Genomic DNA, 23,658 nt, shown 5'->3' on the forward strand with positions numbered 1-23,658 from the left:
TCAATCTTTATTTCTCTTTTTGTTTCACTACTTCTTTAATTGAATTCAATATCAAGAGCCCCTCTCTCATTGTGTTCAATAGCAAGAGCACACAGATCTTTTACTCTCTCAAGCAATTTGCCTGCTGAGCAACTCTCAGATGTCCCTGTGTGTCTAATAGGGTGGGAGAAGAGGAGAGACTGACAGATAGGAAAAACTGCATCAGCTCTGTCAGATATCTCTGAACACAGGGGGATGTTGGGCAGTGAAGACATTGTAAGCTGGACAACATGCTCCATGTCCAATTTCAAAGGGCTTGGAAGACCCTTAAATGCTCATCGTACAGAGCTGATAAACGGTTATTTTGGATTAAGCAGTTGGCTGTGCAGATCTACTGTAAAGAATGAAATGATTACAATTCTTAGACTAGTTTTTTGCAATTTGTTTCCTTCAATATCCTTCCAAGTGTTTAACTTCCACTTGCTACCAGATTCCTCAGTTGCCTAGATCACAAAACAAGACACCTGTGCTGATTGCAAGTGCTTTCTCATCTTGTATGTAAACAGTGGTGTATCGCGGGGGGGGGGGGCACAGGGGCTGTTCCCCCAGGCACAAAACTCTTAAGGATGCAAAATTTCTGCTCCTCATTTGTCTGACTTCCTTGAGATCACCACAGCAGCACCTGTGACCAGGACTACAGAGTGCCAGCTCCACCAGCCAATGGCAGAAGGAGCAGTGGTGGGGAATCACATGGTGTGTTTTTTAAGATTCACAGAGTCCACCTTCAAAATACTAAGCAGCTATTACACCAAAATATATACCCCTGCATATTTTGTATTTCTACAAACATTGCATTTTTGGTACCCATTGAAAACAACCCCTGCTTCTGGTTGAAACTATTTCAGTATCATCCTAAACACATGCTTGAAAAAACTTCATTATAGAAAAATATGAGACACTTTAAACTTTAGCAATGAATTTCCCCCCTAAAAAATAACAAATCTTTATTGCAAATCCGTTTGTTTTCACTTTCCATATTGATGTTCGTTTCCCCCATTGTGCTCTCCTTTGTGTTTTATTATTAGGTATTCTTCCCTTGTGCACTGTTCCTTGAAAATACTCTTCTCCAGGCCAGTAGTAACAAGAGATGTTTTTCAGTAAACGTTGGGACCTACAGGCCATTAAGTCTTTGATCATGAAATGAGTGGAAACTATTGCTATTAAGTCAGGTTTGGCTGTTGCCATCTGGAGGAGGGCAAAGAATTGGATTAGATCCAGATTTGCCAGATTGAAACTTCACTGAATATTTCTGCTGCAAGAGTGGAGAGTTTTCCCTGATTCTTATTTCTTCTTTTAGCTCCACCTGCTGTACCACCTAAAAATCTGTTCCAGAGGGTTGGTGGGATCATCGGGAACAAGTTGGAATGGTGTTGCTGGGGGCTACAATGGATAAAAATCAACTTTCCTTCTTGCTTCAGCAGGGAAGCTCTGCTTGGCCTCAAGACCTTCCACAGCTGGAAATCTGAATTCAACCTATCATCTTGAGTTGGTGTTGATTGGATTAGATGTTTCAGATGTGCATTTGCTGTGTTGGCTCATGAGGTAGTTTTCAGAATTTGCTGACAGCTCAAGCTGCACTTTAAATGTTGAAGCAGAATCACTGTTGAGTAATTCCATAATCGTTTGAAGGCTAACTGCTGTATTTCCATACCACTTCCAGATGCAGTTATCTGCAGAAAACTACACTGGAAACCGAAAGTTTATCACTTGTGTATCAGAGGTGCCAGCAGGAGCCCAGATCTCTGGGTACTGTTCTGTGTTTTCAGTTATTGGTATCTTGTACTGAGGCTGCAATCCTGCACACACACAAACGAAGTAGCACTCAATGGGGCTAACATCTGAACAGACCTATATAGGACTGCATTGCAAGTGTAGTTCCTGTTGTCCAAGGTTTGCCTCTATGTGCTTACAGATGGGGGATTTATACTAATACTAAAGGGGGGGTCATTCACAGCAATAAATGAATTTATTGGCTCCTCCACCCATAGGATAAATCCAGATTAAGGAGGGAAGGGAGATGGGTTGGCATTTAGATGCTAAACACAATGAATGGATGTGGTGAAAAGTATGTATGCATGAGGAGCATCCATCCCACAATAAGCACCCATCAGGAAGCATCCTATTTGTAATTCAGTTTCAAATTTGGTTTTAAAACCAGTATTGGTAATGAAAGGCATAGTAATTGGTTTAGAAATCTTACTGTATGAACCAGAATAATGTAAAGGTTATTATGTTGAGAAAAACAAAAGTAATGATGGGATAATACTTTTTATTAAGATGCAATTGAACTTTCAGTTCCCCAGAACTTTTCTTCAGGCTGGATGTCTTTGGATCTGGCCAGAGTGCTCAAGTACAAACACAACGAAGACTTGTTTCCATGAGCTGCTGTCATTGGGAATGGCATCTAAGTTATAACAATGGATTTGTTGCATGTCCCTTACAAATTACTCATCAATCTGTGCAGACAGAACTTACTGTTCTGCTGCTTGGAAGACCGGGCAGGGCAGGTGGTGGTTGGCACATCTGCCTGAAATGCTTTGTTCCCGACTCTTTTAAAGCATCAGTGGAAACAAAACCAATAAACCCTACTTTCATCAGTAGCATGCTGCATGTTAAGATCAAAGTACAATCTATGAAGAGCAGGTGCTGAAACAGTAACCAAACTTGGAAAGCCCCCCCCCCCAGTTGCTGCTTAAACCTTTAAGACAGAGGCAATAAGAACACTCATATTACGGATTGCAGGATGCTAGCATCTGGTTGGTGGAAAAGTACCTGCTCGACAGTAGTTAACAGCACTTCTTATTTTGGATGAGCGAATGAAAATCAGTGGCGAAAGCGTGTGGCAATGGAGAGCTGGTCAAAACATTGGCTCAGTTCGCATGCAATGCTAAGCTGATCCATAACAGTGTGTCAACATGTAAATGTGCCTTCTTGAAGATTGCGGGTGCAGTTATCTGCTCCTTACTTCCCTGTAAGAATAACTGGGTGGAATCTGATGTTATGTGAGCAGAAAGCAAGTTCTTGCAATGGATAATTTCCATAGAACACAGTTCACCATGCTTAGCAGATTCCTCTGACACTTTGGAGAAGTTTTTTTTGGGAGCAGGGTACAGGGGAGCTGCAGTGGGGATGAGGGAAAAGGAGAGATCCACTGATGTGAGCTGTCGCCTGCTGCAAACAACCCACCAAATATCGTGAGTGTGCATCATAGAACAGCAAACCATAATATACAGAAGCATTTCCTGAATCTGTGCCCTCGGGAGACATTTCATACAGAATCCACCTTCCAACAAACCTGGTAGATTTCCTTTGGAAGAGGTAAGTAATAATCTCTCTTGCTAGAAGTTTTGTAATTGGTAGTTTTCCTTTATGCAGCTTTGGGGAAATGGCACTGTGGGGATGGAGTTGGGGTTAAGGAGGGGACTCATAGATAGAATTGTATTCACAGGGTGTCTTTGTGTGCATACAGGTATGTGTGTGCGTAGGTATATCATAGTTGGGATTGTGGTAGATGGAGTAGGTATGTTACGTTTTGAAATCCATTGTTGTGTGCAGTGTACTGGAAGAAAAGGGGAAATGGTTGTGTTGTCAAAAGCTGGTTTCATCTGTGGTACATCTGAAACAGCAGGTGGGAGTAGGGGGTTTTTTTGTGTGTGTGCTGTTGTCTGCCAACAGCCAATCAAGTGTCTAAGGCTGAGTGCTGATGCTTCATTTCAGTGCTGGACAAAGGTAAGTGGGTGGCGGGGACAGGCTGGCATTTTTATGATATTGTGTGGATGTTGCAACAAGTACTATGTAATGCAAAGCAACTGGAAACAGCAGCCAATAAAATAAAATCTGCAATAAAAGCAAAGCACATCCCAAGGGCAGAAATCTCTCAAACCAAAAGCACACTGCAAACAAGACAAGGGGCCCAATGGATCTTCATAGGAAGGATATTTAACAGTCCTGCTCCTACCACTGAAAAGACACAGGTACCAGCTCTCACATGGCAGTAGGACCATGAGCATGCCAGTCTTAAGTGGTTGGCAGGCTCATAGGGGTGGGATGTGATGGTGTTGTAGGTTAAACCTTATTTTGTGCATGTGCCACATTCAGCAGACCAGATACCCCAAGCCAGCTACTTGGTTGCATACACAGATTTTTTAAAAATTAAATTTTTGATTCATATTCTGAGAAAACTTCCAGTTTATATATTGGAACATATTTTCAACAAAATAAGCATTTGCTCTTGATAAAACGCTTGAACTGCATGACCAGACCACCCAGCCAAGCAGCCTTTTGTTGGGTGAGTATTTGGATCATTCTCTTGATTGCTTCTTGCATATGATTTATGTGGTTGCCGACTCCCACTCAGATCTAAATCTTGAAGTTGTTCTTGGATGGGCTTAATTGGAGAGGGGGTTGATTTTCTAAGTGGTTCTCTACTGTGGGGGTAGATGGGTGGGTGATATCAAATATCATTTCCTAGAGGACAGTATGGTAATACACATTAGAATAAATGCACCAACACCACAAACAAGTAGAGACTTCTCAGAAAACAGACTAGCTTCTTTTGAATGATCCCCAACCAAACTTGTACATAAAAAGCTGATTACAAATGATCCAGTCATTTATCTCAGGGAGAACCTGTGGTCCTCCAGAGGTTACTGAACTACCTCCCATTATCTCTAACTATTGTTCATGCTGGCTGGGATTGATTGGAGTTGGGAGTCCAACAACATCTGGAGGTCCATAGGTTCTGGGTTCCTAGTATATCTCCCGTTATCTTGTCTATGGCCCTAAATAAATCCCTCTTCCTCATAATTAGCTTCAGTTTCCTGGGCTGCAGTCCTAACTCCACATACCTTGAAGTGGTGTGAATACAATGGGATCCACTTCTCAGTACGTTAGCTATATCAGGATGGAAGCCTGTCTGCAAAAATGTGAATAATGAAAAGGCTTTTGTGCAGAAAAGTTACCTCAACAACAATATAATCAGAAGTGGCCAACTCCCTGGCCAAAAGCCACATTCTCATGGAATTTTTTTTAAGCTGCTTTCTGGGGTGATGAGTGTAACTGGAGCCCTCCATCCCCTGCCCATCACTCCTGCATGAAATTAGGCCAAAAGTCCTATTCACTCCTAAGGCCTCAGGTTCAGGTTGCCCACGTTACGATAGAAATATTCAGCCACTTTGTTAAGTCATTGACCAAAATACCACCTGGGCTTTATGACCCAAGAGTAAGTAACATTACCCTGTAGCATATATCACAAAGCAAACCCATGCAGCAGACTTCCAGTGTTAGGAGTTTTCGCCCCCGATTGAAAATCAGCTACGGAATACTCCTAGATTGGACAGAGAAACTATTTCCCCTACAGACAGTTGGAAGACTATTATGGTCCTGAGATATAGACCAAACTAACACATGCAATGGGAAATTCTTGAAAAGATGCAATGCTGTGTAATGTCCATGTCGTTGGCATGAGCTACTTTCCCAAACAGTTCTGGTGATTTTGACCACATAATTGGAACCACATAAACTGTGAGGGGCGTACAGTTGTTTGTGTCTTTGGGTGTTATGATGACATCATGCTTGCTGTTTTTTACATTGTCATCAATACTAAGAGGCTGAAATATTTCTAGGGTACAAGGCACCAAATCAGCAAAGATGAAATATCTGAGCAGCTGTACACCCAAGGATACTCTGTGAACTCAGCACGACAGATCATGTAAGTGGCATTGCTGCTCATACAAGTCTTAGCAGAGTCAGTTGGAAATTCCACCCTATAATTGCCTCCACACTGTAATTGTCTCACAGTGTTTTCCTTATGCCATTGTAAATGACCTTGTCAAAAAGGGCAATATTAATTTGCAAAGAGGGAACGAGAGTTTATATTGAAAAGCCACAGCTCTTACAAGCAGTGCATTATTTATTTTATTAATTTGCTCTTTTTTACATTATGGGAAACATTAATCTATTTACATTTTTTTTTCTTGTCCACACACCAGATAAGTAGATAATCTTATGAAAACCCAATTCATAAAACCACACAATGCTCTCCATCTCTCCATCTAGAGGCTTTGCAAGTTGTACCACTTTTTTTCCAAATCGAAAACATACTGATGATTATCATGATTTGGAATGCAGATAGAATGCACATATGTCAGTGATTTACATTCTGGTTTAAATATGCATTATAAATTAGGAAAAAAATCAAACAGTAAGTTCACAAATACAAAGTTTAAATTAAAGTGATAGTGCACACCAAAACCCTAATGGAGCACCCAATAAATAAACTGAAATATATTACAAATAACTTATTACCATTTTTCTTTTCACTATTAAAAGGTTTAATCCATTTTCTCATTGGTCATTACAAAAGGCTTAACAGTATTTTATGGAAACATCTGCAAAAAAATATCATAAATACTTTTCAACTTTTGATGTAGGAAGCCATTTTTGTTCATATCCAAGCAGCCACAATACGCCCAACAATCTTGTAATTTAAAACCAAAGAAATTCTGGGAAGAACAGTTTCCTCACAGATTTGGACTTAAAAAACAAAAAGAAAGCCAGCATGTCCAAATAAAATTAGAATAGGAAGCACTGATCCAGACAAAATTAAGCACTTTTAAATTCCATTAATTTCAGTGGCAGAAATTTGAAAACATGCTTAATTTTCCCATTGAAATGAATGGGACTTGAAAATGCTTAACATTGGCTGGATTGTGTCCTAACAGCATAATCCTATAATGCAGGTCTGGGAAAGCTTTGCTCTCCCTTCCCAGGTGTTGCTTAACCACAATTCCCACCAGCCCCAGCAAGCATGGCCAATAGCCAAGGATAATGGGAGTTGTAGTTCAGCAACACCTAGAAGGCCAAAGGTTCTCCACACCTGCTATAACATCTACCCAAAAGTAAAACCCCATTGAGCTTAATGAGACATACTTCTTAGTAAGGATTCTGCATAGGATTGCATTGTAAATGTTATCACTGCACATTAACTTTTTTTTTCTTCTGGTTTATGGTGCTCTGTAATCAACGTGTGGCAACCATAGCAAATATAACTTCACTTTCTAGCTGGTAGCCTGATCATAGACTTGAAATACATTGTCAGGATTGGGTTACTGCCCACTGTGCTCTCACACGCTCACAACATCCTCATGTTCTATGCAAGCGTTCAGAATTTGGATGCCAGCTGAGTTTTGCTGAAAAACTAGGTAGAAGTTATTTTTCCATCCACACATAGAACCCATATAATATGAACGACCAGGCATCATGCTAACAGATTCTTTTATATTTCATACCAAAATTATGATGTATAAATACAACTATTCTAGAATAAAAAGTTCTGGCACTGATCCTCAACATATTTACCTAGGTGTAAACCCAAGGAAAATAATTGGATTTTACTAGAAAGTTCTGAGTGTATATTCATAGCAGATGAAAATACCAGATTTATTGCATCAATTATAATTATTTTCAAGCTGCTTGTCAACCAGTCTTAATTCCTGTTTCATGGTTCAAATAAACAGAAATGTTGCTGTGAAAATGGCCTTTTCTTTGGGTGCTGTTGTGTGTACACGTTCATACAAAGAGTCCTCAAATCTTTTAAACAGAGAGCATGGCCATATATTTAAAGGTGGCAATTGGCACTATGTAGACTGAAACAGTGTGTGAGCCTTCATTGCTACGATAGTTTTAGAGAAAAGTGTTGTTCAGATAAAATAAAATTTATCCTAGCAAATACAATGTGATTGAAATCCGTGCAAGTCAGACTTTCCACGATCGGTTCCTGTGATGAGTTACACTGGATTTTTTATCATACTGTTTAAAGTCTTTAAAATATTGAATTATTAGCCCTTTACTTGTAAAATATAGCAGTGATATTTTGTGCCCTGTTTATAAACATATAGCTTGGATATATCAATGGCTTTGAGAGGTAGCAAATTCTCTAGTGGCTTTATAAATGTTTTATGAAAGTTTTCCTTGCCAGAACCTATTACCTCTCCCAAATTCTTGAATAAAATTAAAGCACTGTGTAATGTGACACGTCCTGATAGGATCATGTATATTTTCAAAAAACTTTTTCCCCAATGCAAATTCTGATGTTTTGAAATGTGAACTATACAGTTATGTCAACCATGCAGTCAAGGATTCCACAGTTGGATTGTGTTAACAGTAAGGGCACTGAAAGCCAACTCTGGTAAGATACAGAGTGCAGATTATCAAGTCAATTGGGGTACTTTGTTACCATACCCTCTCTTATTTGCAGAATGCAGAACTCTCCTGATTTTGTGACAAGTGAGGGCCACTAACGGTCATGGTCAGTATGGGTGCCAAGGAAGATGCTCCAAAGACCAAATGGGCCAGGATTCTTAGCGTGGCACATGGGAGAGCACTATGTACAGGCTAGATCCATGTTCTACTGACTTGAGTCAATAGATCTGAACACACCAGCTCCACAAGGGCATAATCTGCTAGCTCTATAATGCCTTATGGCCAGGACTCATATCGTATCTGGTTTTCACCACTCCTCCTAGTGGGATATTGGATGCTAGTCTTAAAACATTGTGGTGCCTGGCAGGTCTTCATGCTCTCTGCCAGCATGATGGTTGGTAGTGGCATGGTCACTGTTGTTCCCACCGCACCCTGGTTCCGTTTCTGGGAATTGCTTTCTAGCCTTGATTCCAAAATGCCTACAATTAAGCGTGGATCACATTCTTAAAAGAATGCTCCACAGATAAAGAGATGTTCACCATCTGATGTGTTGCAACAATTCCTTGATTTTTCAGAAATTAAGTATTTTCTATTTGAAAGAAGAAACTGATGTAAGCAGTTTGATTCGTAGCATACAAATACAAATTTCATTTACAGCAGTGTTTTCAGCTTTGGGCCCCCAGGTGCTGTTAGACTGTAATGCCCATCGTCCCTGACCATTGGGCTAAGCTAAATGGGGATTATGAGAGTTGTAGCCCAACACAGTCTGGGGACCAAAGGTTAAAGAACACTGATTTACAGCATTTCAACAGCAAACGTCTGTGTGTATATGTGCAAGATCTGAAAGTCTTGACAAGGCTTGGACATCAACAAAGCCAAGGCTATTTTTGCTCCCCTTTTATAACCTTATATAATTCATATATTACCATAGGAATTGGCAATATAGTACAATCATAAAAAATCTTACTAGTTTATTAGACAATATGATTTTAAGATTTTTTAAATTTAACCTCCACCCATCTTTGCATCCAAGTTTCCATTTTATTGCCTTAAATAACCCCCAGATTATTTCCTTGGAAGATTGATTTTACAGTCTTCTGCTGATCAAAAAAGGATTCTAAAGCAACACTGAGGAAATAAAAATGTGGCAGTTTGTGCAGCTGCAGGTCTTTTACATTTCATCTGAAAGGTTAAGTTCAACTTTTACTACAGCACACCTACCTCTCCAGCTCCTTCCGATCAGTCAGGTGAGAAGGTATGATTTCTTAGGGATGAAATAATGCGTGCCATCTTTTTAAAATAATAATAGTAATAATAATGGTAATAGCAAGAAGGGATTCTGAGCTAGATCTGCTTTCATCATTAATTAGGAAGACAACAGAATCCTAAAGGTTTACCCTGCAATACTGAATTTCCAAAATACTGTATAACTGAATATTGCTGTACACTAGATAACAGACTACCTTTAAGGACCAAGAATGAATTCATTTGTGTATCTACTGTACAGAGGTGTGTGCATGTATGCTTGTTGTGTATGTGTGTGACTTCAACTGTGTGTCTGTGGGATTCTTTACATGAGGCAAGGTGGTAGCATCAGTACATGTGACAAAGCGTTAGGCTGACAAGGGCAAACCTTTAGAAAGCAAGGGGAATTAGCGAAAAATCTCTTGGAGGATTGACAACTACGCCACAGAAGTGTTACTTCATTGGGAGAGAAGAGAGAGATAAAGGGAGAGGGGGATACAAATACTTATTGGTGTCTCTGAGCATGGACCTAGGAGGGCAGATTATACAAGAGATGTTCCTTGCCATTAAGAGTCCTCTTGGTTGGATCCCTTCATAGCCTGGTCTGGGCTTCGGGGATGTAAATCTCAATGCTTTCGGCGCTTTCAGTGGCTGAGTTCTGACGGACAGACGCAGCTCGTTTGGCAGCCATCAGCCGTTTCCGGGCCTCCTGACGCTGTGAGCTCTCCAAAGAGCGTTCCCGTATGAGTGGCACCTGACCTTTCGATGGCTTCTTTGGCACTGGAGGAGGGGCCCTTCTCTCCTGATCAAAGCAGAAGGTTAATGACATTATACAGCTTCTCAGGGGAAAAATGAAACAAACAAACAAAAAAAGAGGTGGGTGTGGAAAAAACAAACAAACAAACTAAGATAGGTCAGTAGTTAGAACACACTTTTTTTTAACCTAAAGTTTGTTAGTTCTTATCTGCATTTCTTCTTCTTCATTGAACTGACTTTTTATTGAAAGAATAACATAATCTTAAGGCAAAATAGGGAGGAACTGAGAGCAGTGCTTCATGGGTACAGTGCGTCAGCTACACACACTTGGTGCTGAAGCTCCCATCGCTAAACACTGCGTGTGGTTCCCTCTGGGAAATCTAGACTCTTCTTCCTGGTACCAGAGACTAGAAAGGAGAGCATCTTAAGCAGAACTTGGTAACACTGCTTAAAGCAATACAATGCCATAAATCTTAAGATACTAGATGCAATTTATGTCACCCAACAATTAATAAAAGACTCTTGGGATTTCTTAATAAAATTAACTCATCATATTAGAATAGTGTGTAATAGGTATGAAAAGACACAAATAATGAGGTCCCCTCTCCCCCTTTATATACAATAAACATACACAAGACTAAATGGGCTTACAACACTGAGGACTTATGGATATATTTCACACAATCATATGAACTAGCAGCCTGATATTAGTTATCACAGCAATAATTTTTAAAAAGGAAAAAAAAAGAGAGAGCATGTGCTTAGTGGAAGCTGACCCTGGTAACATGATACACTCTTTGGGTATTGCTATAAAAGTGCTTCTGAAAGTGTAGCATTGTGCTGAATTAGCACCATAAGTAAACAATTTAATTACAAACTCAAGAGTTAGTGGGGATTACTTAAAAGGTATTCTGAAAGCATACATTAGTCATTACTTTGGCATCCAAACAAGGTTAACAAGGAAAAAAAGGTGTATATATACACATGCTATATATACATATATACACACATATATATATATATAAATTCAGAGATGGATATTTTCAAAGAAAAATGTATGTTACATCTAAACTTGCAGGGCTCTACAATACAAAGTGCATGTCCGCAGCCCCTAATTTTTAAACTGCATGGCCTTCCATCTGGTTCATGCTTTCTTAAAGAAGGGGTTATTCATTCCATTACACTACATGAAGTTCATCCTAGCTTCTAACTTTACCATTGTTGATCAAAACAGCTTCAACTGCTTACGTTGTAAGGTCATTTTAATTGAACTTAGTTTGTTCAGAACATTCTATTTGGCATGCAAAAACTGATCTATGTTCTTTACCCAAGCTTAGGAAGTGGATGAAGGATAACAAGCACAAATACAAAATAAACTCACAAGTGTTGCCCATCTGTCTTTTAAATGCAGAAAATGAACCACTGTTTTAATTTAAGATCCTAAGCATTAACCTGCCAACACTATGGTTACTGTGCACCACAGAACCTCCCCCTGCCCCCATTACAGGTTGTAGAAACAGCCTCCTTTTAGGGAGCTTAACATTAAAATAATCCCAGTTACAGATAGGTAGCCGTGTTGGTCTGCCATAGTTAAAACAAAACAAATTCCTTCCAGTAGCACCTTAAAGACCAACTAAGTCAGTTCTTGGTATGAGCTTTCGTGTGCATGCACACGAAAGCTCATACCAAGAACTGACTTAGTTGGTCTTTAAGGTGCTACTGGAAGGAATTTGTTTTATTAAAATAATCATTTTCCTAATACTGTCAATAAATACCTTTTGCCTAATGTGTTATTTTGGCATCTAATGACAAGTATTTGGTGTGGTAGGAACACTAAGCCACCTCAAGCTCAATGGGGCTTCTGAGTTGATGTCTCAATGGTTGTCCTGTAAGGAACTCATAGAGGTAATTGTTTGCCTCTCTCTATCTTAGTCTATGAAAGAAATAACCACTTGCAGTTAATACTATCATTTCAATGAGTAACTGTACTTTGGGGAGTTTTTGAAGGGTTCTCTTCAAAAATCTGACATTTCCCCAATGAATTTATCAAAACCAGCTAGCATCTTTCTCCTATTCAGCATCTGTAAGGGTTCAGCATTATTTGTCTTAAAAACGCAGCATGATGTTAGCCAACCACAAAAAAGCAGAAAGGTTACTACATGGGGTGTAAATATCTGAGCCTGCCTGTTATGTATATGGATATCATGCTCCTTCCCCCATTCTTTACTAATACTTCTTACTAAAAACACAGATAAATGTTCATTTTAATATTGAGTTTCTGAGGGAAAATCCCAGTTCTGAGAGGAAAACGAAAATGTTTGCAGTGTTTATTTGATGGCAATTATGAATATCCTTCAAAAATAAGATGTGAACATATCTGAATGCTACACTAATGACACCAACTTTGTTTTCAAAAAGAAGCCATAAGATGAAGTAACTGCAGACAAAACCGGTGGGAGTCTAACTGAAGATAATTAAGAGCAGCTTCAAATGCCTTTTACAAATAGAGGGTGAGAAAATTGCCCTTCCTCTTCCAGAACTTGTTTAGAATGTGTGAAACTGAACCCCACTGCATTTTCTTGTGGAAATGCAAATAGAACTTGTTCTCAGTTAGACAGTTGTGTGTTTTTTCTAGAAGAACCCACAGCTCCCAAGTCTGAATTGCTATTTGCTGGTCATACACTTTTGAAAACAAAGTTTTGAACACATTGAAATAAGCTTCCCAATTGTTTCATGTTTGCCTCTGCCTTAATTTTGTGGATAAGCTAATATTATTATGGCTATAAGGGCAACAGTGTATTAGATATTTTATTTAAATATTTCATTATTTTATGCCTTATTGTGGAAGAAAGTATTTTAGGAAAGAGATTCAGTTCTTTCCAAAATGTCGTTCCCTCCCCATTTTGGGCTTTGCAGGGTAAGAAGCAACATTTGTTTCACACAGAAGTTCTTCTATTTCTCAACTACCTCTGCTCACATCACTACTTCTGTTGTATCCTCTGAATATTTCTATTTCCTATTAACTAATTAAATCTGTTCCTCTTTCACTGATGCCAATGTGAATTTGATGGGACGATGCCCAGCTTTTAAGTGCTTCCAGGGCATGGCAACAATAGATTTTTGACCAATGTCTGCTCTTGACACAAATACTGAAAACAAACGAATAAAAACAAAGCAAAGTGCCAAAGCACAGTAAAAAAATAAAGCCCAACTTATTCTAGGAAACACAGCAGAACCTTCATTTACCATTCTGTTTAATGTTTCGGAACTAGATTGAGTTGAATTAAGTAAGTAAGGTGAACCCAGTTATGAGGTCTCCCTCAAGGTAAACAAACTAGATCAATGACATGAGAGGTTTACCATGTAACTTTTATGATGGTCCACTTTGAGAATACCCATACATTTATCCCTGGGAATGGGAACTGGTTATAAAGCCAGCGGTGATTACAGAACTTCCCTAGTTTACTTGCTGACACATTTCAGAGAGCATTAGTAAACAGAAGTCTTAGGCTAGGCAGTACTACGTACTGTCCATAGTATTTATTTAAAATTTAAGAATCAGTATATGAGGCAGTTCCTTCCAACAATTGATTATCTAATATGATTATACGTTAAGTATAATAAGACAAATGAGCACATTCCCGTTATTCAATTCACAGAAACAAGTTTGCCTTAAAAATATGCCTGAAACATATTACAGAAAATATCTCAGGTGATTATTATGTAAACATTGTTTTTCTTTTACAATGAGATTAATCTGATATGAGTTCCATTTCATGTTTTTAACATCACTGCCGTATGCAGAGGCCTATTTAATCTGTCCAGTATTTGTGCAGGGCTTTAAATGAAGCATACAAAATCGACAATGTTCTACCTTCTTGTCATGTGGATCCATCTGTTTCCAATTATTGGCCTTTAACTGATGAAGTTCATCAAATTTCATACTAATATTTTCTATGGACAACTGCAGCATATCCCAAAACCCTGCTAAATCCTGGGAGGCTGGTCTCGGATGAGCATTGGGATTCTGTGCAACAGAAAAGAAGAAAGAAAGCATGAAAGAAAATATTTTGTTCAATTTTGGGGGTGGGGAAAAACTTGAAAGAGTCCATTGGTGTATGACTTTTTATATTTGTCTAATGACTCTGAGCTGCTATATCTGACTCACCTGGTTTAGTGAGATTGGCTAATTATGCTAACTAAACTGTAAATTTCACTGAGACAGCCACAGTGTTTAAAGTTTGTTAGGATTTCAAATTATCCTAGATGCAGTTTAGTAAAGAAGGCTTGTGAGTCACTCTGTCTTCAAAGTGAATTCTATAATGGAGGGTATTGTTTGATTCATAATAAGTTATAGTTGTCTTTACTGTTTCACTAACAGAGTGAAGGATATGCTTGCTGATTGTTACCGTATTTTTCGCTCCATAGGATGCACCGGAGCAAAGGACGCACCTAGTTTTTAGAGGAGGAAAACAAGTAAAAAATATTCTGAATCAAATGTTGTATAAACTACCCCATCCTTCTGGCACACTGTAAATCTAGCAGAGTAAGAGCTGTTTACACGCGTGCAAGCAGCTCTCCCTTTGCTTGAATTACAGCCCCGGCAAGCAGCCAGCCCCGGCTGAGCTTGTCGGTGCTTTATGGGGAAGCCGGGGGTTCCCCCAGCCAACCCGGCCAGTGTCGGGGCTGAAGGGGGAAGCCAGGGGTTTCCCCATAAAGCCCCGGCAAGCGGCTCAGGGAACAGTGGGCGGGCTTTGGGTTCAGCAAAAGGGGACAGCCCTTTGGGCTTCTCCCTCTTCTGCCTTCAGGGACAGCCTTTCTAGCCTCTGCAGGGCAGCGGGGTGAAGGCACCCTGCTGCCCTGCAGAGGCTTTGCGCAGCCATCCCCAAGCTAGAAGAGGGAGACGGAGTGCTCCGTCTCGCTCTTCTGCCTTCAGGGACAGCCTTTCTAGCCTCTGCAGGGCAGCGGGGTGAAGGCACCCTGCTGCCCTGCAGAGGCTTTGCGCAGCCATCCCCAAGCTAGAAGAGCGAGACAGAGCGCTCCGCAGTGCTCCGTCTCCCTGTGCTGGCTTTGGGCTTAGCCGCACAGCTTGCATTCGCTCTATAAGACACATACACATTTTCGCTTAATTTTTGGAGGGGAAAAAGTGCATCCTATAGAGCGAAAAATACAGTACCTGTGTTTTTGTAATCTACAGTCATACCTTGGAATCTGTTCTAGAAGTCCATGACTTCCAAAATGTTCGGAAACCAAAGTGCAGCTTCTGATTTTGAAGTTCCTGCAGTCAATTGGAAGCTGCGGAAGCTCCGTTGGATGTTCGGTTTCCAAAAATAGCTTGCAAACTGGAACAGTCACTTCCGGGTTTGCGGTGTTTGGGAACCAAAATGTTCAAGAACTAAGCTGTTCAAAAACCAAGGTATGAGTGTATATGTAATGTTTCTGTATTTTGCCCTAGCCTCATACCAAGAACAAACTTAGTTGGTCTCTAAGGTGCTACTGGACAATTTTTAAAAAATATATTTCTATTGCCCTAGCCTCAGTCATGCATTACTAGCTCCTTTTTAAAATGACCCAGAAACTTCAGTTGGCACAGAATGTGGCTGCTTATGTGCTATTTGAGGCCAGATGGTCAAATCATATTACACCAAATCTCTACTGATTGTACTACTTACAAGCATGTTTATAAAAAGCTGTTTTTTACCATTAAAGGTAGTACCTGCACCCGAAACAAACCTGTCTGTACTTTCAGATCAGCATCATAGGCCCTGCTCATTTGGTTCATCTTTAAGATCAATTTGACTGCCTGGTACTAGGGACGGGGCCTTCTCATCAGTTGCCCCTGCAATATCCTCCCAAGGGATGTACTGTTGGCCCATTCAGTTGTAGTGTTCAAAAAGACTTATTAAACCCCCATACTGCCTTTGGCTTTTCACTAATGTAATTTTTGCACATGCTCCCATGTTGGTGTTTTATTGTTCTACAGCTGTGATTCGGCAACGGTTTTGAACTTATTTATAATATATTGTTAGTTGTGTCTGTGTCTCCACTTGCCAATATTATAACCTTCTGTTAGGTTTGTTGTAAAAGGCTCTATCTGCACTATACATTTAAAGCATCGTCATATCACTTTAGATAGTCATGAATTGTGTTTAATTGGCCAAAAATGGCAGCAGTGACAGTGAGAGAGTCTTGCTTAGGGAAGAATGTTCTGGTGGCAATGGAGACTAGGTAGAGAACCATGGCGCCTGGTGTTCAGGCACCATGATGGGGGAGGAAATGGCTATGGCTTGCCTTAAGTAGACCTGCTTTGTTCCTTTTTATTTGTATGCTGGCTGAGTAGGATTATTCAAAAAAAGAAATAATAATTCTATTTTCACTAGAGTTCAAAGCCAAAAAGGCTAACCAACTATCACCATTCTATCAAGGGTCTTGGATTTTACATTCACATAGCAGTGTTCCCCTAACTCCTGACACAATTCAGTCGCTTTATGTACTGCTGCAATTCATCTGCAGCCGAAACGGTACCATCAGGCTTTAAATGTAGATTTATCTTTTAGCCATGCCCTCAATCAAATGAATTTCTGTTGCATGGTATGTTGCATCACGTATATTGTCAACTGCTCACAGAAATGCTGTGAGACACAACTAATGTCACTTGGGAACACAGAGTAAAAGGTGGTCTTAATGCCACTTAAGAAAACTCTTGAGGGTGTAAAGTAGCAAATTTTTTGGAAGGAAAATCTCGTGCTATTGTTATTAAAGCGCATCCCTAGGTTTCATGGTAGCAAAGAAAAGCATGGCTGCAGAACACTGTGTAAGTTAAAAAGCCAATGATAACAACAAGAAAGCCATGCGCTCTGATCAAATTACACATAACAAGCTGTAGGGAACCCTTACATCTCTTTGTTTGTACATAGTGTCACTGTCTGGATCTAGTTAAGGTGGTGAAATGGTGCCCGTAATACATGTTACATACCAGATTTTCTTCACACAGTTCTCTGAACTGATAAAATTTCTGAGCCATGAGAAGCTGTGCACTGCCAACTGCTGCTTGAATTTTACCTAGAACTTGAAAAGAAAAGAGAACATGAGAAAAAGCTGGTCACCACCCCACACACATTTAAGCGCTGGTTTAGTAGGAGTGGAACACGGGGAAATGCAGCTCTGGGACTTTTCTCAGCATAGAATCAATGATGTCACTTTCTGGAGAACCAGGAGAGCTGATGGGGCTCCTGCTCCATGCTAGCAGCTTAAATCCTAATACTTCTTCGCAAGATTGTTTTTAATTTTTAATTATAACCTAAAGTTTGCATTTCAGCTGGCTGAGTATCTTTTGTTAAAGCTTGATGTATTTTACAAGTCGAACTTAGAAGGCAGCACCACCAAATTAAATGGAGCTTATTCTCTGCTAACTGTGCATAGTATTGCAGCTATGCTGATCCTAATAAAAAGGGGTTTCATGCTATATACTGCTGCTCTTCAGGAAGTGGATATATATAATAGATCAGCACAGCTGCTTGCATCTTTTGAACTCTGCTTGGATACATCGCTATGGATTTTCATTGGATAGGCAGCTATGGAGGCTGTCAGGATGAGCTCCTGAACTTCAAAATGTATCAGTACACCACTGGGTTTGAAAGAAATCACAAAGACATCTTTACTTAGGGCTGAGAGGCCTGTGCAAGTATTCTAGGTGAATCCTTGAGGCAGTGTATTTTGGGGATGTTCTACCACACCTTTGGTAAGAGGTAGATTGCATTGGAAGAGAAAGAAGGCCCAGCAAAATTGCCACAGATGCTGGGATGGAGTTAGAAGATTGCACTCTTGTGCTGGCAAGAGGGGCACGCAATTCAACAGATGGGCTTCAAGGTACCCTGCAAAATCAAGAGAGATCCTGGGGCACAACCCTTTGATTGCATCAGCTACAGCTGTTTACAGTGGCAAAATTTTAGGGGCTGATTTTACCCCAAAATATGTACCCCACATTTTCTGGGTCTACACCCAGTGCGGCCTAACCCCAAGTCTCTAAGCTGAAATACGACACAGGGCTGCAAATATAGAAAACTCTCGTATTCCCTTGCAATAGAACAAGAAAGAGCATAATACAGACAGCAAAGCTAGGCTGTACTTTCAGTAAGTCTTTTAGTAAGACTAAATACGCAAGCATAAATCGAAAGCACAGTGTAACAAAGATCAGCTGCTGGGGGACAATTTGAGTAAACACTGAATATTAAATGTGTGAAGCGATGAGTAGGGAGCTCTGTTACAGTCCTTCCTTCCTCAGGAACATGCAAGAAGAGACCGACCTTTTCAGTTTGCTCCCTCACTTTGGACAACTGTGAACTTCAAGATTTAAGTGGAATACATCCACTGTGCCACTCAGGGTATTCTACACACTACTATTATTGTTTGTAAGGCTTGCGTGTCTAATTCCCTGTGCACTGTGCTGAAAATGTACCCCTTGGTGTGTCTAGTCCTTTATTCATCCTAATGCGCAAACCACTCAACTGAAAAGAGCCTTCAATAGTGGGGAGGAGTTATTCTGAGAGCTTTCATGTGGTTCCCATTGTTATGAAAACTCTTCCCACTGCTTCTACTTCAGAACAGCTGCCTCAGCTGGAGCTGGGCCATCTGACACTTCACAAGGCATCTCAAGGACTGAAAGGCAGGATAACGGGGAACTGGACAGAGGCTGTCTCTCAACTTTGCCTCGGGAGAGAGTTTTTTCATGAAACAAAAATTGCTCTGGTGTTCATACCGGTCAGACAAGTTGCTTGAGAATGCATTGTTTGGTGGTGCAGCGTTGGTTATACTTGACTGAACAATAACTGAATAATCTTGATTAGAATAATCTATTCCAAAACCATAGAGAGAGCAGGAGAAGGGAAAGAATGCCTTGATCAGTGACTGGTTTATGACAACATCCCAGCTGATTTTGAAATGAATGCTGAGGCTCTTCTTTACAGAGGGACCTGCCTTATTATAGAGTTAGACCATTGGCCCAACTGGATGAGTGCTGTCTAAACTGAGTGGCTGATCTTCAAGCTTGAGGGATCTACTGTGCTTTCTCCTTTCCAGTCCAGCAGTGTGGCTGTGTGTACACCTTTACACAAAGCTGAAATCCAGACAATCAGCTGCTCAGGATGCTACTTTCAACTCTCTTTCTCTCCTGCTCCCCCTTCTGTACCAAACAGACGATTAGAATGATTTCGGCTTTTAAATGTGTGTGCAGCTCCTGTCACTCTGTGTGCATGCCCTTGTATCAAGAACAGATCCCTTCTTTTAATTCAATCATTTGTAAAGGTTCACACTGTTGCATGCACACAAATCCCAGGCGGTAGATTTGTGTTCATGAACAGATGTTGCAGTTTTGATCTTAACAGAATGATCTGCACTCAAATCGTTTGTGCAGAAAGACCTGGCTTTAATTTGCTTACTGCTCCTGTTACAGAAAAGTGAATTTGGAGGAAACCAGCAAATTTTAATATAATACAATTTGTGCATAATTAGCTAAAGAAATATCTCCTGCTGTTACTGACTCAGCCTGAAGCCACTGACAGTCTAGCTTGTTTTTATGTGCAGCAGCAAATTGCATTCCTAACTAGAAACATTCAGTCCCATCTGACAGTGTCGTTCTCAGTTAGATAATACCAAACGTGTCTATGTAACATACAAGCCTCTGTCAAGCAGCCCTGACTGAGCCTTCTCCTCCAGACAGCTGTTCTGTACAAGGGAGCATTGTCTGAGGAAAGCTTGTATCATCTTACTTTAAGGAGCGGGGGAGCAACTGTTCTCTCAGCTGCCAGGATGTTGAGGAAACTTCAGCCTCTGCAGTTTTCTCATTAGTTTATTATCTGACCAGTTAAACCTGCAGACATTCTGAAGCTGTGAAAATCATTTGTGGGTCCACTAACAACTCTCTCCACAACTTCAGCAAAATTTGTATGGCAACTGCACATGCTGCTAAAGTTTAAAGCAACAGACATTTCAGCTGTCAGTGCTGGGCTTTACCATAAACTCTTATTTGGCTCCCTTGGTTAAGAAACAGCTGTCCTTTCAAAACAATGTGCTTGTGGCAAGCAACCATAATCCTGCAGGTTCCTTGAGAAAGGAATTGGTTACCATAATAATAAGCAGATAGGGAGTAGAAATGGTGAGCTGTATGGCCTGGGGCTAGAGTATCTCAAGGACTACCACTTCTCATATGAACCTGGGGCAGTGTATAATTACAGTGGTACCTTGGTTCCTGAATGGCTTAGTTGTTGAACAAACCAGCTCCCGAATGCCGCAAACCTGGAAGTGTTCCGGTTTGCAAACGCTTTTCGGAAGCCAAATGTCTGACGCTGCTTCTGGTTAAATGCAGGAAGTTCCTGCAGCCAATCAGAAGCCACAACTTGATTTTCGGACTGTTTCAAGAGTTGAACAGACTCCTGGAATGGATTATGTTTGAAAACCAAGGTACCACTGTATACCAATTCAGACTATTGTTCCACCAAGCTCAGCATTCTCTACACTGTTTGGAAGCAGCTCTTCAACATCTGTCCATCTCCATGGTCTATGCCAGTTGTAGCCATGGTACCTGGCAGATGCTGTTGGATCCCAGCTCCCATGAGCTTCAGCCAGCATGGCTATTGGTCAGCAAGGACAACCAGCAACATCTTGAGGGTACCACATTGGTATCATCGCTAATGTACACTGACTGTCAGTGGCTCTCTGGGGTATGAACTTCTGCCATTGTGGTGTTATTTGCCACTTTGTTAGCATGCCAAATATGGGATAGAATGGGACAGAAATTTTTAACCATCATCTAGAGTGACTCTTCTTCATGTGTCTCTGCCAATGCATATTAGGTGACTGAGAACTGGGCATTCATAGCAGTGATGGCACAGGTGTTGGGTTTTTATTTGCTGGCTGGTTTAAATGTTCACAAGTCTCTCTCTCTCTCTCTCTCTCTCTCTCTCTCTCTCACACACACACACACACACACACACACAGTATTTGAAGTCATTGTTCCAGATTTTCCACCTACTTAGAGGCAACCAATCCCAATGTTGTATTTCATAACCTTCATAATATAATTTTAGGGGGACTTTCTCCAATTTATATATGGTCTTCTTGACAAGACTGCAAGTCTTGGAGTGCTGCAAGAACCTAGATGAATCCTCAGATTATTTGCATTATTAGTTACAGATGTGAAATCAGAAGATATACGAAGCTGATGCCCAGTTGTTTTCAGCAGCCATAAGGAATATCTGGGAATTAAAAGTTTTTGACATTCAAATCATTAGACCAGGGATGTGAATGTTCTGCCCTCCAGATGTTTTCCAACTATAACTCTCATAATCCCTGGCCATTGGCTGACTGGGGCTGGTGGGAGCTGGAGTCCAGCAGCAACTTAGAGGGCCACATGTTCTTTACCCTTATGATAGACTTAGATGGGGGGGAAATGGCAGAATAAATGTCTCTTTGTATATCGGTATTTGAACTACTTACTTTCTTCAGGCAGGTGATTTTCTTGCTCTTCTCTCTCCATCTGTTGGCACCAACCTTCCATACGCTCTCTCTCTGCTTGAAGAAGCTTCAAGAACCAGTGTCCATCTCTGTGACACACTGACCTTTGAACAGCTTCAATTGGATCTTCCGTTATAGAGTCAATCCAGGGATCCGGAGGAGGTAAAATGGAAGGATCAAAATCTCCATCAAAGTCATCGTCCACTGCACATGCGTGATAATGGTTTCCAGAGCCCTGTATGCTTACAGTGGAAGTGCTGGCATCTCGAGAGTACTGTCTTGATATTTGCCCAGGATAACTATCTTCTTGAGGGTCCATAGACATTTCAAAGTTCTCATGGAAATCCATGTCTGCTTGAACAGCTGCTGTAACACTGTTTGACCTCGTGAACCTGCGGAAACTGAACAACACCATATAAAAAGCTGTGGGAGAAGTTCAACATTGTGGTGTTACAAATGTTCAATCACTGCAAGCATTTCTGCTTGCCTGATGAAACAATTGCCCCCTTTCTCCCCCTGTTCACTGTTCTGGTGGTCTCTCCCAATGCCCCCCCCCAGCCAACTGGGGCCTGAAAGGGGGAGAGGGGTAAGCCCTACTGCGCTAGCAGAAGCTTTTTGAGGTTGAATCTGGCCCTTAGACAACATAGATAAAAACAGGTGGGAATACAGAACAATGTTAAAATTCTTTATATTCACATGTAGATTTGCCGATGTTAGCAAAGAAATGCACTGCTTTTTTGAATCGATATCTCATCAGATTTGCAGGCTGACTTAATTTTGTGGAAGTTTTTGAACAGACAGGTACATAGCTCCTTTTTACAATCCCGCACATTTGTTTCATTGGTTAATAAAGGCAGTACATGTAACTAAGGGCATTTCTACATGGCAGTTTATTGTGGACTTGGTGTTCTTGATGCATGCAATTTTTCTGCAGAGCCTACATAATACTATGCTCATCAAAATGCCATCTCACATCTTTGCTCCCCATTTAAGTTGCATCTATCATTCCCGTGTTAGTTTTTTGTTTGTACATGTTGGATTTTTCACGGAAATGGCAAATCCGGATTAAAGAGGGAACAAAGATATGGGATAGTGTTTTAATGAACATAATGTGTCAACACAGCAAAAGTCCTGCATTCATGAGCAGCACTGAGCCTGCAATAAACTCTCGTGTGGAAGTGCAATAAACTCTCGTGTGGAAGTTTCAGTCTGGTCACAGTGATGTTCCTCCTGGACCTTCCAGCATATCAGATGATACTCCTCTTAGCAGCTTGTGTATATGTGTGTGTGGGATTTTATCAGGGAAAGGGTTTAAACACCTTTTGCCAGGATAAAACATGGATCTTCTACCTTCCTCCACACCTTAGCTTTCTGTTTGGTTTCTCCTGAAGTCGGCCAAGAATTGGAGTACTGACCTGCTTCCCCACATGAATGCTCTGCCATTGTTAGTGCAACATGACAGCTGTGAAGATTACACACCCCACCCCAGTGTGCAGAAGACTTCCTCAGTCAATAGCTGCCTGTCTATGGAAACACTTCCCCCCGGAGTAGTCTTCTGCAGCCTGGTGCCTTCCAGATCTCTTGAGACTACCAACTCCCATCAGCCCTAGCTGGCGGGCATCAGGTTGGTGAAGCCTTCCCATGGCTCCAACACTGTTCAGCTATAGGTGCCAGCTGAAGCCCCACCTTTTTCAACAGGCATTTTGATGCTGATTTCAACAGGCATTTTGATGATGTTGGTGAAGCCTTCCCATGGCTCCAACACTGTTCAGCTATAGGTGCCAGCTGAAGCCCCACCTTTTTCAACAGGCATTTTGATGCTTGGGGTGGGGGGCTGCCTAAATCCCAGGTGTTGACAAATTGCTTTCATTTTATTACTGTTGATAGTTTTTATTGCTTTACTGT

At 40.8% G+C, this 23,658-nt stretch overlaps 1 protein-coding gene and 1 long non-coding RNA gene across 12 annotated transcripts in view; one reads left to right on the forward strand and one right to left on the reverse strand.

The window, feature by feature from the left end:
- The first annotated feature begins 1,109 nt into the window (after nt 1–1,109).
- LOC309348558 lies at nt 1,110–21,790 on the forward strand. The gene is made up of 3 exons (XR_014159479.1): nt 1,110–4,327; nt 5,664–5,749; nt 21,745–21,790. It is a non-coding gene; the product is annotated as an uncharacterized lncRNA (long non-coding RNA).
- DLGAP1 (DLG associated protein 1) overlaps nt 5,894–23,658 on the reverse strand; it is a 289,837-nt gene continuing 272,072 nt past the window's right edge. For 8 of the 11 annotated variants that reach the window (XM_081873847.1, XM_081873840.1, XM_081873843.1 and 5 more), the window contains 4 exons: nt 21,736–22,154; nt 17,219–17,310; nt 14,117–14,269; nt 5,917–10,288 (listed from right to left, as the gene is read on the reverse strand). In XM_081873847.1, the coding sequence (XP_081729973.1) occupies nt 10,079–10,288; nt 14,117–14,269; nt 17,219–17,310; nt 21,736–22,154 (874 nt within the window). In that variant the 3' untranslated portion in view covers nt 5,917–10,078. Of the gene's footprint in view, nt 10,289–14,116; nt 14,270–17,218; nt 17,311–21,735; nt 22,155–23,658 lie in introns of all 11 variants that reach the window. The other 3 variants (XM_081873842.1, XM_081873850.1, XM_081873841.1) reach the window with 3 other exon arrangements.

Source organism: Podarcis erhardii (assembly GCF_964252035.2).
Source record: "Podarcis erhardii genome assembly, chromosome: 8".
In the NCBI taxonomy this organism is placed as follows: Eukaryota; Metazoa; Chordata; class Lepidosauria; order Squamata; family Lacertidae; genus Podarcis; species Podarcis erhardii.